Below are 15,591 nucleotides of genomic sequence, written 5' to 3' on the forward strand. Positions count from 1 at the left end.
GTTTAAAGTGAAGATGTTGTACTAGGAAAAAAAGGGGGCCAAAACTCAAAAAGACAAGTGGGACACGTGAGGCAGTGCGCGTCCCGACTTGGCCGCCCTTCCCTCTGGCCCCGCCCCGTCCCCTAGGCCCCGCCCAGGGCCCGCCCCCTCGCACCTGGGCCCCGCCCCGCCGCCCGGCCACCCCGCGCGCGCGCGCGCAGGACCGGCGCGCTGACGTCCGACGCCGCAGGTACTTTCCCTGGGCCGGGCGGCCGGGCCGGCGCGGGGGGCGGGGCGGGGAGCGGCGCGCGCATGCGCGGCGCCGCCAGCGCGCTGCCCGGATCGTGCGGGGCCCGAGCCTCTCCGCCGGCGGAGGCTCCGCTCGCGCCCGCCGCCATGTCCGCCACCATCGAGCGGGAGTTCGAGGAGTTGGATGCCCAGTGTCGCTGGCAGCCACTGTACTTGGTGAGTTGCGGGACCGCGCGGCGGCCGGCGTCCTCCGAGGACCTGGGCTCGCGCCCGCCGACTCCCTCCTGCCTCCCCCGCCTCCCGCTCAGGGCGGAAGTGGCGGAGCGCGGGCCGCGTCAGGGGCGCGCCTGCGCCGACCGCTTGCTTGCCCCTTTTGGAAAAAAAAAAAAAAATTTAGAGCCGCGATCTGATCGTGGGCGCAAGCGCGGAGGTCGTTCTGCAAGGCGGCGGCGCAGCGGCGCCTGGTGGCGGGAGCGGGTGGCGTCCTGGCGGGACGCGGCCGGGGGTGGGAGGCCGAGGGGAGCCGGTGTGAGGGGGCTTGGGTGCGGGTCCCCGGGAGAGGGGGCTTGGGTGCGGGTCCCCGGGAGAGGGGGCTTGGGTGCGGGTCCGCGGGAGAGGAGGCATGGGTGCGGGTCCCCGGGAGACGGGGCTTGGATGAGGGTCCCCGGGAGATGGGGCTTGGGTGCGGGTCCCCGGGAGAGGGGGCATGGGTGCGGGGAGCCGGTGTGAAGGGGCTTGGGTGCGGGTCCCCGGGAGACGGGGCTCGGGTAGCGGGTCCCCGGGAGACGGGGCTTGGATGCGGGTCCCCGGGAGAGGGGGCATGGTTGCGGGTCCGCGGGAGACGGGGCTCGGGTAGCGGGTCCCCGGGAGACGGGGCTCGGGTAGCGGGTCCCCGGGAGAGGGGGCTCGGGTAGCGGGTCCCCGGGAGACGGGGCTCGGGTAGCGGGTCCCCGGGAGAGGAGGCTTGGGTGCGGGTCTCCGGGAGAGGGGGCATGGGTGCGGGGAGCCGGTGTGAGGGGTTTCGGGTAGCGGGTCCCCGGGAGACCTGCGTGGCGGAGAAGTGAGATGGGTGCCCGGTCGCAGCTCCGGGCTGCAGCGTGGCGGTGGCCCCAGCGCCCCGTGTGTGCGTGGGCACCTTGTCGCGGGCTGGGGTTCCCGAGCGCACCGCAGCTGGTGTCCGCGGACCTGTCGGAGCTGGCCTGCCCCAGCCTCCCACCCGGGCACACCCAGCTTTCAGGTCCTCACAGGCTCGCAGAGTGTGGGGTGTGGGTCACCTTCCCGGAAGGGAGGGAGGCTTTGGTGACAAGAGGATTGTTTTCTTTTTAACTTTTTTTGGGGGGGGAGGAGATTACTAAGGCATGTTTTCTAATGTGATAAGTCACAGGGACACAGGGATTTTGCCTATGCGTAGCAACAACTTTCACACTCGTGCAAGTACCAGTCAAGTTAAAACACGGAGCCAATCGCCTGAGAAGGCGTCATTATGTCTGTGCCCCACCTGCCTGTCCCTTTGGCATGGTCTTCTCTTTTAAAATCAGATGAACTGATTCTGTAGCATGAACTCTCTGATCAGCTTTTTTTAAAACAGCATTTTAATTTAGAGGACTTATTAATCTGCTTTAAGGGGCTGTAGTTGCTTTTTCCGTGCTGTCTAATCATGAGCATATTAGTGAGATGAAATGGGTTCATCAAATGCCACTTTGATACTGCAGAGACTGAAAGGAGAAAGGAAGGCTTTCCTCTGAGTTGGGATGATCCTGGGCTCCCCTCTCCCCCCTCTTTTTTTTTTTTTTAAAGATTTATTTGTTTTTATTGGGAAGTCAGATTTACAGAAAAGAGAGACAGAAAGATCTTGCATTTGCTGATCACTCTCCAAGTAGCTGCAATGGTTGGAGCCACACCAATCCGAAGCCAGGAGCCTCTTCCGGGTCTCCCACGCGGGTGCAGGGTCCCAAGGCTTTGGGCCGTCCTTGACTGCTTTCCCGGGCCACGGGCAGGGAGCTGGATGGGAAGTGGGGCTGTTGGGACAGAATCCTGGGAATGTGAAAGCAAGGACTTTAGCCGCTAGGCTACCGTGCCAGGCCCATCCCATTTTATTTAAGTAGCTGACAATAAAATGTCTCCTGTAGTTCATGTTGGAATGTAGTGTTTTCCTCTTGAGCCTTGACTGGCAGTACAATAACTACCTTGACTGGGTTAGAATGGAGTGCTAACTTTGGTGAAGGACTCTTCCAGTTATAGAAAATACTGATGTGTGTTCTGGTAGGATTCTGTGAGAGAGAGTGCCGTGTTCTGGTCGATTCTGTGTGAGCGAGAGTGCCATGTTCTGGTAGATTCTGTGAGAGAGAGTGCCATGTTCTAGTAGATTCCATGTGAGAGAGAGTGCTGTGTTCTGGTAGATTCCATGTGAGAGAGAATGCCATGTTCTAGTAGATTCCATGTGAGAGAGTGCCGTGTTCTAGTAGATTCCATGTGAGAGAGAGTGCCGTGTTCTAGTAGATTCCATGTGAGAGAGTGCCATGTTCTAGTAGATTCCATGTGAGAGTGCCATGTTCTAGTAGATTCTGTGAGAGAGAGTGCCATGTTCTAGTAGATTCCATGTGAGACAGAGTGCCGTGTTCTGGTAGATTCCATGTGAGAGAGTGCCGTGTTCTAGTAGATTCCATGTGAGAGAGAGTGCTGTGTTCTGGTAGATTCCATGTGAGAGAGTGCCATGTTCTAGTAGATTCCGTGAGAGAGAGTGCTGTGTTCTGGTAGATTCCGTGAGAAAGAATGCCGTGTTCTGGTAGATTCCGTGAGAGAGAGTGCCATGTTCTAGTAGATTCCGTGTGAGCGAGAGTGCCATGTTCTGGTAGATTCCGTGTGAGAGTGCGCCATGTTCTAGTAGATTCCGTGAGAGAGAATGCCGTGTTCTAGTAGATTCCTTGAGAGAGAGTGCCGTGTTCTGGTAGATTCCATGTGAGAGAGAATGCCATGTTCTAGTAGATTCCGTGAGAGAGAGTGCTGTGTTCTGGTAGATTCCGTGTGAGAGAGAATGCTGTGTTCTGGTAGATTCCGTGAGAGAGAGTGCCGTGTTCTGGTAGATTCCGTGTGAGAGAGAGTGCCGTGTTCTGGTAGATTCCGTGTGAGAGAGTGCCGTGTTCTGGTAGATTCCGTGTGAGAGAGAGTGCCGTGTTCTGGTAGATTCCATGTGAGAGAGTGCCGTGTTCTGGTAGATTCCGTGTGAGAGAGTGCCGTGTTCTGGTAGATTCCATGTGAGAGAGTGCCGTGTTCTGGTAGATCCTGTGAGAGAGAGTGCTGTGTTCTGGTAGATTCCGTGAGAGAGTGCCGGCTGCGTCTTGTCTGGGTCCGTTTGCTCTCACCGTGACCGTTACCGCTCACCGTCGCACTGACACATGTAAATACAGATGTGAGAAAGGGGAATGCAGCTGAGTTGAGGTTGACGTTTTGGTCGGTAGGGTTTGTTGGTGGTATCCTCTAGAATTCAAGGCAAATTATGATCCTCCTTGCCAGAGAGGCGCCCACACTTGGATCCTTGAGCATTCAGCGTCGAGTTTCAGGGAGCTGAGGGACCCACCGTGCGGCTTCACACCCAGGGGCCCTGTGGTTTGCTTGGTCGGTTCCTGCTGTCTTCCTGCTTTGTGAAAGAACAACGTGCTGGTTCGTGTGAGACGGACGCACCGCACTGACGGTACAGTTCGGAAAGCAGGTGGGGGAGAGTGGGTGCTTGCTGTTTTCTTGGGGCTCTTGGGCCTCTGTGCAGCCCGCAGGTGCCTGCTGCCTGCCCGTGCCACGGCAGCTCTGGCTCCGGCTTCGAGCCTTCCTCTGAGGATGCGCTTGATGGACTGCTGTTTCCAGAAGGACCTCATTCAAAATCCGTTTTTAAAAACTTACTAATTTTTATTTGAAAGGCAGAGTTAGAGAGGAAGAGACAGACACAGAGAACTACTGGCTCATTCCCCAAATGGCCGGAACTGTGTCAGGCTGAAGCCAGGGTAGGAACTTTTGGGTCTCCACGTGGATTCAGGGGCTCAAAGACCTAGGCTGTCAGCAGGCAGCTGTATGGGACTGTGATGTTGCAGGTGGAGGCTTAGCATGCTACGCCAGAGCACCGACCCACAATTCCAGGTTTTCATTCATTCTCACAACATATCTGATACATGCCATTTTTTTTGGCTCTGAGGACTCCTGACCGAAGGTGTTGTCCTGGCTCAGATTCGACCTAGTGGGGAGTGGTACGCACACAAGGAAATGAAGTTTTGATCAGTGAAAAGCTTGTGTAAAACAGTGTGTGCTTAGGAGTAGCTACCTGGAACTCTTGTGTTTCTGCAGAAGGGTGCCCCTGGCTTCTGCTGAAGATCCTGGAAGGAGCGGGGCCTTGCCCATCTCTTCAAGGGGAGCTTGGCCTGGCCAAGAGAACTGAAAGGGTGGGAAACATTTGTGTGCACGGAGCACAGTTCAGAATCCCGAGAGCTACCGGCAGAATGGCCCCCCTTCCTGTCTGCTGTGAAGTTGGGGAACTGGAAGACAAGGCCGGCCGACTAAGGAACTGGAGTAGTGAGGCTTTGCAGGCCTGGGAGTGCGGTGGTCTTACTGACTTAGCGTGGTTTGCGTGGGGCCGAGCTTAGGCAGGGAGGTCATCTGTGGCGAACGCTGAGAGAAGTGACACACTCCTGAGGTAGGTAGGGTGGGAGGGAAGTACAAATACAGAATGTTCCAGAAGTAGATGCGCTTGGTTTTGAAACTCTGCAGTTCAGTTCGGGGTGCTTGTAACACACTGAAATGGAGAGAGTTGAATATGCACTTGGAGTTCAAGAGAGACAGAGGCCTGGGGTGTTAAATACAATTGTGGAAATCGTGAGAAGGCTGTTGACATTTCGAGGTCTCAGACTTGAATAAGGTGCTGGCTTCAGGGAAGACACCAGGGGATTTGGAAATGGCGGAGTCGGCAACGTTTAAGAGGATGGGTGGAGAAGAGGAGCTTCCAAGACCGGAGAGGAGTAGCCGTGGGGATGGGGAGCGAAGTGACGGTCACGGTCGGGGGTGTGGTCAGCAGGGCCAGGCGCTGCACGCACAGAGGACAGATCATGGCAAGGCTGAAATGACTGTTGACTGGAGCAGCCAGGAAGTCAGCCTTCAAGGGAGCCGTTTCAGTGGATTCCAGAAGGGAGATGCTTGGAGTGGAGCAGACGGGTGGGGCGGAGTACCAGCAGGCCAGCGTGGCACACTCTACCAGAGGCCCGACTGGAAGGGGGAGGAGTGGAGAAATGGGTAATCTACATGTGGTGGCTGATGAGGCCCTTGGGTGTCGGCGGCTGCCTGCTTCCCCTTTGCGGGGTGTGTGTGTGTGTGTGTGTGTGTGTGTGTGTGTGTGTTGGCATCTTCCCCCTTTCGTTCCCCTCTTGCTTAATTACCTTCTACTCACTCCTGAAGTCTCACTTCCTTTGGGGTGGGTGGGGAGGGCCTTCCCAACCATGCAGTGCTCGGTCTGAACCCCGTTAAGTCTACAGCATTCTATGACTTCCCCCCCTCATCGGGGGAGTTGGCCATGATTCAGCAGCAGATTATTTCAGGGACACAAATTGCATTAAGAAACCCGCTATTGAAAGGCTCACTGCTGGAGTGGGGAAGCACGTCCAACGGGCTCTCTGCTCTGTTACCTCCGTGGTGGCTAAAGGCTGTGAAGAGCTGTGCTGCTTTTCGGTAATACTGCTAGTACTAGAGAAAGAAAACGGTTGCTCTTGAGCAAAAACTGCATGCAACTAAGAGCTTAGTGGTGTAAGACTTTTGCTTTATGTATGCCTAATTGGAGTTCTTGCAATAAGAATACACTTACTATTTTGAATCTACAACTGGCGCCTGACTCCTTTGATCTCTTTGGAAAGCAGTTGTTTTTATAACATGATTTCAGCTAACGGATTTCTTAGGAGTGATTTCTGGGGTTGCAGTCCAGCAGACTCTGAACCAGGACGCTGCTGCGCCTGGGCTGTGCCTGGGCTGCGCCTGGACTGCGCCTGCGCTGTGCCTGGGATCAGGCGTTGCTAAGCACTCCAGAAGTGTTTGTTGAATGAATGACTTCCTCAGAAGAAAAGTGCAATTTGATACATTCATGTGATTGTGAGGGTGAGCCACAAGAGAGAAAGTAGAGGCTGGAGAAATATGTGGAAGGAACGAGCTTTAGAGCCAGAAATCAACAGGCAGTGGAATCAAGAGCCTGTCTGCAGGAATTGGCCTTGAAAGGGTGTAATCGGCAGAAGTAAGGCTTCTGGGAAATTTGGTTGGATTCACAGTGTTTATGTGAGCATAGTCTGAAGTTAAGTCTGGCTTTCTGAGCAGTGTTTCTGATGCTTTTCTGCCTCTCCTCAGTCACCACTAATTGCTGACCGAATCGGGCAGAGGAAAGGAAAAGGGATGGAGTTTTGTAAGCTTTTCGGGGAAAGGAATAAAACTAAGGAAATGGCTCAGGTCAAGTCATGGGGTTGTTTCTAGTAAGTGGTGGTTCAGGAAGAATTTGATTTATTAAGGCTTCTGAACCATGGACTTCCTAATTGATTATTTTCCTTAGACATTTGCAGCTTAATTATTGTTAGCAGTTTTTTAATTTTTAATGATGTTTACGTAGTTGATCTGGATGGGAAGGTATGAGGGGTAGGGAGAAGTGGGTGTGATCATTTTGTATTTCTTCTTCCTGTTTCTGGGGGAAGGGGAGGAGCCACACCCAGCCTTCCAACCAGCCCAGAACCTGGGGACGGGGAACGGCCACCCAAAGTCCCAATATGGCGCATGTACTGAGGGTTCTGCCCAGGTGCTTTCGACAGTTCTGAAATGCTGTCGATCTCGCCAGTCCAATGTCCATTGGCTGACATAGTCAACCTTACCGTCTCCATTCACCCAGATTTGTGCTGTCATCGTTTGCCTGGGGGTGGTTGTCCAGTTTGCTCTGATCTTCCTCTGCTATGGCACCAGGTGTCCTCTGCAGGCCCCAGTGGGCTGCCATATGCTCTGTGTGGATCTGGGCCTGCTGTCCACTGCTCCATCTTTTCCACTGAGGAGGACCAGTTCTTGCAAGTGGGCCAGAGGACACAGGCTCTGCAATCTGGGCCCTGTCAGACCTCTGTCCTGGGTCTCATGGATCCTGTACCCAAGGGCCCAGGCCAGGTGACCCAGGTCCCACTAGACCCCCCCCATTCCTGGGGCTCACAGGCATGCATTCAGTTGATTTTTAGAGGTCAGATATCAAGGACACTCTCTCTCTCTTTCTCTTTTTTTTTATGGTTAAGTATGCGTAATCTGAAAATCCAAAGTGCCCCAGAATCAAACTTTTTAAGCACTGACGTGGTACGATGGTAGACAATTCCTTACCTCACCTCTTAACACAGTTGGCAGTCCAAATGCACGCTAAAGGTGTTGTACAAAATCACTGTATTTATGAACTGCAAATGAATTATATGTTCAAATTTGAGTTCTATATGCAAAAGTCTAAAGAAAAATCCAAAATCTGAAATGTATATGGTCCAAAAAGCATTCTGGATAAGAGACGCTCAACTGTATTTGCTATGGGTACCAGTTTTACATGTGAATCAAAGTTATTTTACTCAGCACTGGTGTTGTGGCGTAATGGGTTAAGATGCCAGTGTGATGTAGGCAGCCCATGTGGGTGCTGGTTCTAGTCTCGTTGCTCTGTTTTTGATCCAGCTCCCTGCTCATGTGTCTGGGAAGACAGTGAGAGATGGCCTGGGTGCTTGGACCCCTGCCACCCGTGTGGGATCCCTGAGTGAAGCTCCAGGGTTTGGCCATTGAAGCCCTTTGGGGAGTGAGCCAGCAGATGGAAGCTCTCTGCCTGTCTTTGTAACTCTGCCTTTCAAATAAACACATCAAACAAACAAGCAAACAAAACCAAATCTTACTGACCCGCTTCCCTTGCCTACGAGCTGCCCAACCTTACTACTCACTTTATGTGATGGCATAGGGATCTGGTATACAGCTTCCAGGATGGACTTTCTAGTCAACTTTAGTGAAGCTATATGTTTTTTATTCTAGCTGGTGTCAAATTGTGTTATAACTCACTGACTCCTTGAGGGCGGCCCCATTTTTCTTTGTTTCTCATCCTCTGATTGGGCCTGAAGCATGTGTGTGCCCAGTAAGCGTTTGCTAAACCCTGCTTCTGTTTTCAATGGTCAACACCTTCAAACCCCTTAGTTACAGCTGACGCTAGTCCGAGGCATGCTCTTGGCTTGTGTGGTGTTCCAGTGTCCAGTAGCTGTGACCTAGACCAGTTCTCTGCTTCTCATTTCAGCAGTGCCCTAATGTGCTAATGTGGCTTAGTTTCTCTCTGTGATCCACTTGAGATAAGTCTTACAGAGGGAATACATTTGCACTGTGAAGAAGGAATAGAATATGTTGTAATAAGTAGGATCAGAAGTGGAGCAGCTGGGACTCAAAACGGTGCTGTTGGCTTTATCCACTTCACCACAATGCTGTGTGCACATTTATTCTTAGCACTTATTTTAGACAATAGCTCTGCAAGGTAGTGTATAATTTCTGTTAAGAATTTAACCAGAACAGGGCTGCTGTTGTGGTGGAACAGGTTGCCATTCCATCACAGGCTTCACTTGTAGTCTAGGTTCCTGCTGATGGCAGAACAGAGGATGGCAGAACAGAGGATGGCCCAAAACCTTGGGCACTTGCACCCCCACACAAGAGACAGGGAAAAGCTGCTAGCCCCTGGCTTTGGATCAACCCAGCACTGGCCATAGCATACATTTGAAAGATCTCTGTCTGTCTGTCTGTCTGTCTCTCTCTTGAACTTTGCCTTTCAAATAAAATTTTTTTAAGAATTATTTTTATTAGAAAGTGAGATATACAGAGAGGAGGAGAGACAGGAAGATCTTCTTTCTAATGATTAACTCCCCAAGTGGCTGCAGTAGCCAGAGCTAAGATGATATGAAGCCAGGAGCCTGAAGCCTCTTCTGGGTCCCCACATGGGTGCAGGGTCCCAGAGCTTTGGGCCATCATTGATTGCTTTCCCAAGCCACAAGCAGCGAGCTGAATGTGAGGCAGGGCCACTGGGATTAAAACTGGCGTCCATATGGGATCCTGACGTATGCAAGGCCAAGGGCTTTAGCCACTAGGCTACCGTGCTGGGCCAGTCAAATAAATCTTCAAAAAAAAAATTATGAGTGTAATGTTTTTAAAGGTATGATATTTTAACATATAATGATTCTGTGTATTTTGAAAGGGTTGTAGAGAGATGAGAGACAACGTGAGAAGCATCTTTCTAATGCTGGTTCACCCACAGTTGTTTGCAATGGCCAGCCTTGGGCCACCCTGAGGCCAGGAGCTAGGGGCTTCATCTAACTTTCCCACATAGGTGGCAGAAGTCCAAGCATTTGCTACACCTCCCTTTTCCCAGGCCATTAGCAGGGAATTGGGCAGAAATGGAGCAGCTGGGATAGGAACTGGTGCCTGTATGGGATGCCGCGGCGGAACACTGGCCCCTAACGTCTTCTAATATACGCTACAGAAGTAAAAATGGCTGAAGAAGTTGTTTTGCAGCAGTAAAATATTTTTAAATATCATGGATGGCTTTTGACATCTTTAAGATGAAATGTGTATGTCTATGGGTGTGGTAAATTTAGCATTGAATTTCTATAAATTCTCGAAACTGTCCCTGCCCCCCACAGGAAAAAAAAAAGACATTGTAGTTGGTGATTGTCAGGGTAAGGAGTCCTGGTCAAGAAACTGACTTCAAATTAAATGCTTTTATCTGTGCAGTTCTGGTATCATTTTTCATTGCAGTAATTATCACTGGTTCATGTTTGTTTTTTTTTTTAATGGATCCTTCTGATTCCTTTTGAATTCCTATAGATCCAATTTAATGTGCCTTTGTTCTGTAAGTTTTGATTGGTTCATGACACTGATCATTGATAACCTCATTTGAAACTACTTTCATTCCTCTGAGAACACATCATACTGTATGTTTTTTCTCCTTTCTCTTTATTTGAACATTTATACTCTGAAAACTCTCAGTTCCTTTTAGTTTATTTTATACTGCTTCCAGGAATTCTTTTGGTGGATTGAAGTAAGATTAGATGGCTTCCATACTTTGTACCACTCTGTCCCTACTAAAGGAACAGGGGGCAGAGTTAGAAAATGATAGTTTCTCCTTGGCAGTGGGAGTTGCTTCCGATTGTCCTCGTTTATTTGGGGTGGTTGTCCAGTTCTGTTCTCCTGTTGCTACAGCACCAGCTGTGTTCTTGTTCCCCCTCCAAGTTGCTGTCAGTCCCCTACTTACATCCACATATTGTGGACTTGTCTGTGGAAGTCCCTCAGCTGTCATTCCTAAACTGGACGTAAAAACCACAGTCATCTCTCACAACCACCTGTGCCATCCCATTGTCCCCCTGTAAATCAAGACCCTTCAAACTGTGAGGGTGCTCCGCACAGGGCGGTCCTGAGGGGCTTCACCCAGTGCCTTTGGCTGGGCCCCACCAGGTTCCCTCAGCAGGGAGCCGCGTGGCCCGGCTACAGGCACCTGTGTAATACCTTCCATGATTGGGTGGTCCCGGAAGCCCGCTGGGCGTCTTTTCCCCCCAAGGAGCCAGTGTGCTCAGCTGTGCGTACCTGTGCTGGTTGGATAAGCCTCCGAGCAGGGGGTCCTGAAGGCCCACCCATGGGCACCCCTCCCCAAGGCAGCCACAGCCGGGCTACAGGCTGGATTTATATTTTAACAAGTGAAGCTACATTTTAAACATAAACTTGCGTTTGGATCTTTAACAAATTTTAGAAAAAAAAAAACTATCACTGTAGCTTAAATGTCGTCGTGCAGTGTGGTAATCAAATACTATTGCAGTATGCAGTACCTCACTTTGTTCTGTATGTAAAATACAGAAAAACTTTATTTTCTCGTATTGGAGTAGCAAATAAGAACTAAGGAAATCAGAAAAGCGTAATCTGTTGATTTTATGAGAAAAAATTAGAGCTTTAAGATAATCCTTAAGGGAGAATGCACCCAAGTTTCTTCATACTTTGGGTTCCTAAGTGAATCCTAAATTATATGATGGGGTTATTTATTTTCTTTTTATTAATCAAGTGTGCATATTCTTTACAAAAAGATACTGCTTTTTAAAAGATTTATTTATTTTTATTGGAAAGGTGGATTTACAGAAAGATAGAGAGCAGGATCTTCTGGAGCTGAACTGACTGGGAGCCAGGAGCCAGGGGCTCCCTCCGGGTCTCCCTCGTGGGTGCAAGCAGGGAAGTGGCGGGGAAGTCGAGCAGCTGGGGCACCACCTGCAGCCCATGTGAGATGCTGGTGCTGAGCGCCGGGGGATTAGCCTGGGAGCCACTGTGCTGCCCCTATAAGGAGCAGTCAAGTATATTTTGTACTTGGGAAGCCCATGATTTCTGTATGTTTAGGCTTGTTTGTGGTCCTTAACACGCCTGTGCCTGTATCTCACCTTCTTTGAAAGGGCTTTTGCGAAGGAAGTCTTGGAGCAGCTCATCTTGCTGCTGTGTTAGGCATGTCCTCCATGGATTAGCTTACAGGTAGTTACAACTTGAGAACAGTTTTTCAAGAAAAGTCTAGTCGAATATTTGATCCAGGCAGAAATCTAGGACTTTGAATTTCAGAAGCTGTATTTTAATACGTCAGTCGTTTGGTTAGGATTATATGAAATAGTAAAAATTAAATGTAAGGAAGGTTGTATAGGGAAGGAGTGAGGTCCCTTCTCTTCCCGCATCCGTGGCCTGTGTGAACGAGCCAGTGTGTCTGCGTGTTGTTTCGCAGCTTGAATTTGATGTATGTATTTTGGGAGGCGGTGAGACTCACGGCACGCACGCACATGCTTCTCTGCTGGGCTCACCCTCCAGATGCCTGTTACGGTTGGAACTGAGCTAAGCTGAAGCTAGGAGGCAGGAATTGAACGTGGGTCTCTCGTGTGGGGAGAAGGGACGGTGCCTCCCAGCGTGTACAGTACCAGGAGGCTGGTGTCAGGAGGTGACAGTCCACCCAGGCATTTCAGTGCTTGGGACAGGCACCTTGACTGGTGTCAGCTGCCAGGCTGAGCTCCAGCCCCTTTTTGGGAAATAGTTTGCAGTTGTATTAGTCTTTTGTATTGCCTCTTATAGTGTGTAAGAGTTCTTATCGCAAGTGTTTACTCTTGAACTTGGCTTGCAGTGTTTCTGATGTCAAAAATTTTAAAAATTTTAAGAAGGATTTAATTTCTTTGAAGGGCAAAGTTACTCGGAGCTTTTATCTGCTGGTTCACTTCCTGAATGGGCACAAAGGCCATGGCAGGCTGGAGCTGGGAGCCTCCGCTGGGCCCCTCACAGGGGTGCAGAAGCACTGGGATGTGGGCCACTCAGCCTGGTTCAGATTGGCATTAGCAGGGACCTGGACTGGAGTGGAGCAGCTGGAGCTCGAACCCACACCCTGTGGGATGCTGGCCTTGCAGGTGGTGGTTTAAACTGATACACCACCACACTGGCCCTGCAAAATTTAAATTTTTATGACACTGATTGAACTTTTCTTTTTCAGGTTCTTCTGATTATAGCCTCAAAAGATCTTCCCATTCTGGGGAGGTGGGGGTGGGGGGAACAACAACAAAAAAAGCAAAAAAAAGCCTCTCCAAAATATATTTCTTAAAAGATTTATTTATTTTTATTACAAAGTCTGATATACAGAGAGGAGGAGAGATAGAGAGGAAGATCTTTCATCCTTTGATTCACTCCCCAGGCAGCCGCAACAGTTGGTACTGCGTCAATCCGCAGCCAGGAGCCAGGAACTTCCTCCAGGTCTCCCACACGGGTACTGGGTCCCAAGGCTTTGGGCCGTCCTCGATGCTTTCCCAGGAGCTGGGTGGGAAGCGGGCGGCCGGGATTAGAAGCAGCGCCCCTATGGGATTCTGGTGTGGACTTTAGCCACTAGGCCACGACGCAGGGCCCTCTCTCCAGTATTTTCTTACACAGGTGTTTTTTTTTTTTTTTTATTGTTATATTTTGACAATCTTTACAAAGTTAATTAGGGTAAAAAGGGTCGAGGGCTACAGGAAAGTGGGTACGACTATTATTTTTTCCATATTGTTTCCTTCATGTTTAAAGGGGGGTATTAAGGGAGAAGGCCCAGCCAATTTCCCACCCACCCCAGGTCCCGCATGTAGGGTATGCTCTGAGGTTCTTGCTCAGGTGGTTTGATATTTTAACAGTTATGAATCACTGCCATCTTGCCACTCCAAGCACTATGAGGTCTTTGAAGAATCCATACTGGTTGATATAGTCCCTCATAGAGTCTCTGTTTGCCCTGTATTTCGCTGCCAAGATATAGCTGAGATGGTTGGTTGACTTGTTCTGTCCTCTGTCTTTTGATGGTTAGGGTTCTGAGTCCGAAAGTTGGATTGGGGAGATCCTAAAAGAAACTTTGTCTGAGGTGTTCCCAGACCAGATTTTTGTATGTACTAGCAAGTACAGGGCCTGGCACAGTCCATCGCCCCAATCAGCTGGTGGTTGCAACTGCTGGGTTGGTTCTGTTTCCAGCCCCGACTTTCACTGGAATCAAAGGGTGTTGCAGTCCAGCCTGGCTCTGCCCATCACATACTCGGCCCTCGCATAAACCAGTGGGAGCTGCAGCCTAGCCCACAATAACCCCCACCAGGCCCGCCCCCTACCCTGGTTAGCCAGTATGTCTTACACAGTTTTGTACATTTTTTCTTTCTTTCACGTTCAGATCATTGGTAAACCAGGATTTTCTCGCAGTGTAAGGAGTAAGACATAGTTAAATATATAACAACTTGCCATTTTAGCCATTTTAAGGTACTTGTGTATTTTAAATGTCATTGCTCCCATCTGCAGTCTTGTGCAACTACCACAGCTGTTTCCAAACGGGTTCATAACCCCAGACAGAAACTGTAGCCACGAGGCAGTCGCTTCCCATCTCTCCTTCCGCCAGCCACTTCGACCTTCAACATCTGTGAGTTTGCCTGTTTACCGCATGAAAAAGGAACCGTGACCTCTTTCATTTCATGTAATATTTTCAAGGTTTGTCTATATCATAAGCTGCATCAGAACCACATTTTCTTTTGTTGTGGCATAATATTCCACAGTCTGAATGTGGGTACTCTGTTGATCCATTTGTTGAAGGAATTTTGGCTGTTTTCACCTTTTGACTGTCTGAAAAATGCTGCTGTGAGCATTGACATACAAGGATCCGAAGGAGTTTGTTTTCAGATCCGTAGGTACAGTCCTAGAAGTAGAAATGCTAGATTGTATAATTCTTCCATGTCCTGGCTTCCCCTACGGCCCGCCCCCCCAGTTGACCGTAACTGTCAAGGCTGAGCCAAAGCCAAAACTGGGAATTTCATGTTCATCCTGCACGCTGGTGGCAGAGGCCCACGCATCCCGACCTCCTTCCGCCGCTCTCCCAGGCCGTCGGCAGGGAGCTGGGTTAGAAGTGGAGCAGCCGAGAGACAAACTGGCACTCACACAGGAAGTCGGTGATGTGGGTGGCTGTGTCACCTGCCCCCATGTTACCTTCTTGCCGTCAGTTTATTTTGATTTCTCTATCCTCATTAATCCCCCCCCGCCCCTTTTGGTTTGTTTTATAACAGACAAACTAATAAGTGTGAATGGTGTCTTGGTGTGGCTTAGATTTGTGTTCTCCTGGTGACTGTGGATGTTGGGTATATTTTTAATGTACTTACTGGCCACTTGTGTATCTTTGCTCATTTTCAAGTTGTCTTTCTGTGTTGGGTGGCAGTTCCTTAGATTCTAGAATCCCTCATCAGGCATGGGATTTGATTTGCAGGTATTTTTTTCCTGTTCTGTGAGTTTTCTTTTTTCTTTCTTCTTCTTCTTTTTTTTTTTTTTTTTTTTTTTTTGTTTTGAACTGTCTACTGGTATTATTTGAAATATAAAAGCTTTTTTAAAATTTTATTTAAGTATAATTTCTCTCTTGTGCCTATGCTTTTGGTAACATAGATAAGAAACCAGTGCTGATTCCAACCTCTTGAAAATTTTCACTTGCTTTGTTTTCTTCTAAGTTTTGTAGTTTTAGCTCCTGACTTACATCTTTTTTTTTTTTTAGTTAATTTCTGTGTGAGCTATAGATTAAAGGGTCTAGTTTCATTCTTTATATATCCAGTCTTCCTAATACAGTTTGTTGAAAAGGCTGCCCTTTGCCAGGAAGATGCTCTTGGCACCCTTGTTGAAAGTCACTTTTCTGTGGAGGTGTGAGTTCATCTCTGGACCATTCATCCCGTTGACTTATCGTTCATGTCCTTGCCATTGCAGCGTGATTTTCATCTAGTAAGCCTTGTGGTGCGCTTTGAATCAGGGAAGCTGGGAAGTAAAAGTCCTCCAAGTATATTA

The 15,591-nt window shown here is 49.6% G+C and overlaps 1 protein-coding gene across 4 annotated transcripts in view; it reads left to right on the forward strand.

Moving 5' to 3' along the window:
* Positions 1-281: 281 nt before the first annotated feature.
* PTPN2 (protein tyrosine phosphatase non-receptor type 2) overlaps positions 282-15,591 on the forward strand; it is a 95,171-nt gene continuing 79,861 nt past the window's right edge. The window contains exon 1 of one of the 4 annotated variants that reach the window (XM_040994866.1): positions 282-444. In XM_040994866.1, coding sequence (XP_040850800.1) covers positions 292-444 — 153 coding nt within the window. In that variant the 5' untranslated portion in view covers positions 282-291. The remainder of the gene's footprint in view (positions 445-15,591) is intronic. The other 3 variants (XM_040994864.1, XM_040994867.1, XM_040994865.1) reach the window with 3 other exon arrangements.

This window comes from Ochotona curzoniae, unplaced genomic scaffold (genome assembly GCF_017591425.1).
Source record: "Ochotona curzoniae isolate NIBS_2020 unplaced genomic scaffold, NIBS_Ocur_1.0 contig_908, whole genome shotgun sequence".
Lineage (NCBI taxonomy): Eukaryota > Metazoa > Chordata > Mammalia > Lagomorpha > Ochotonidae > Ochotona > Ochotona curzoniae.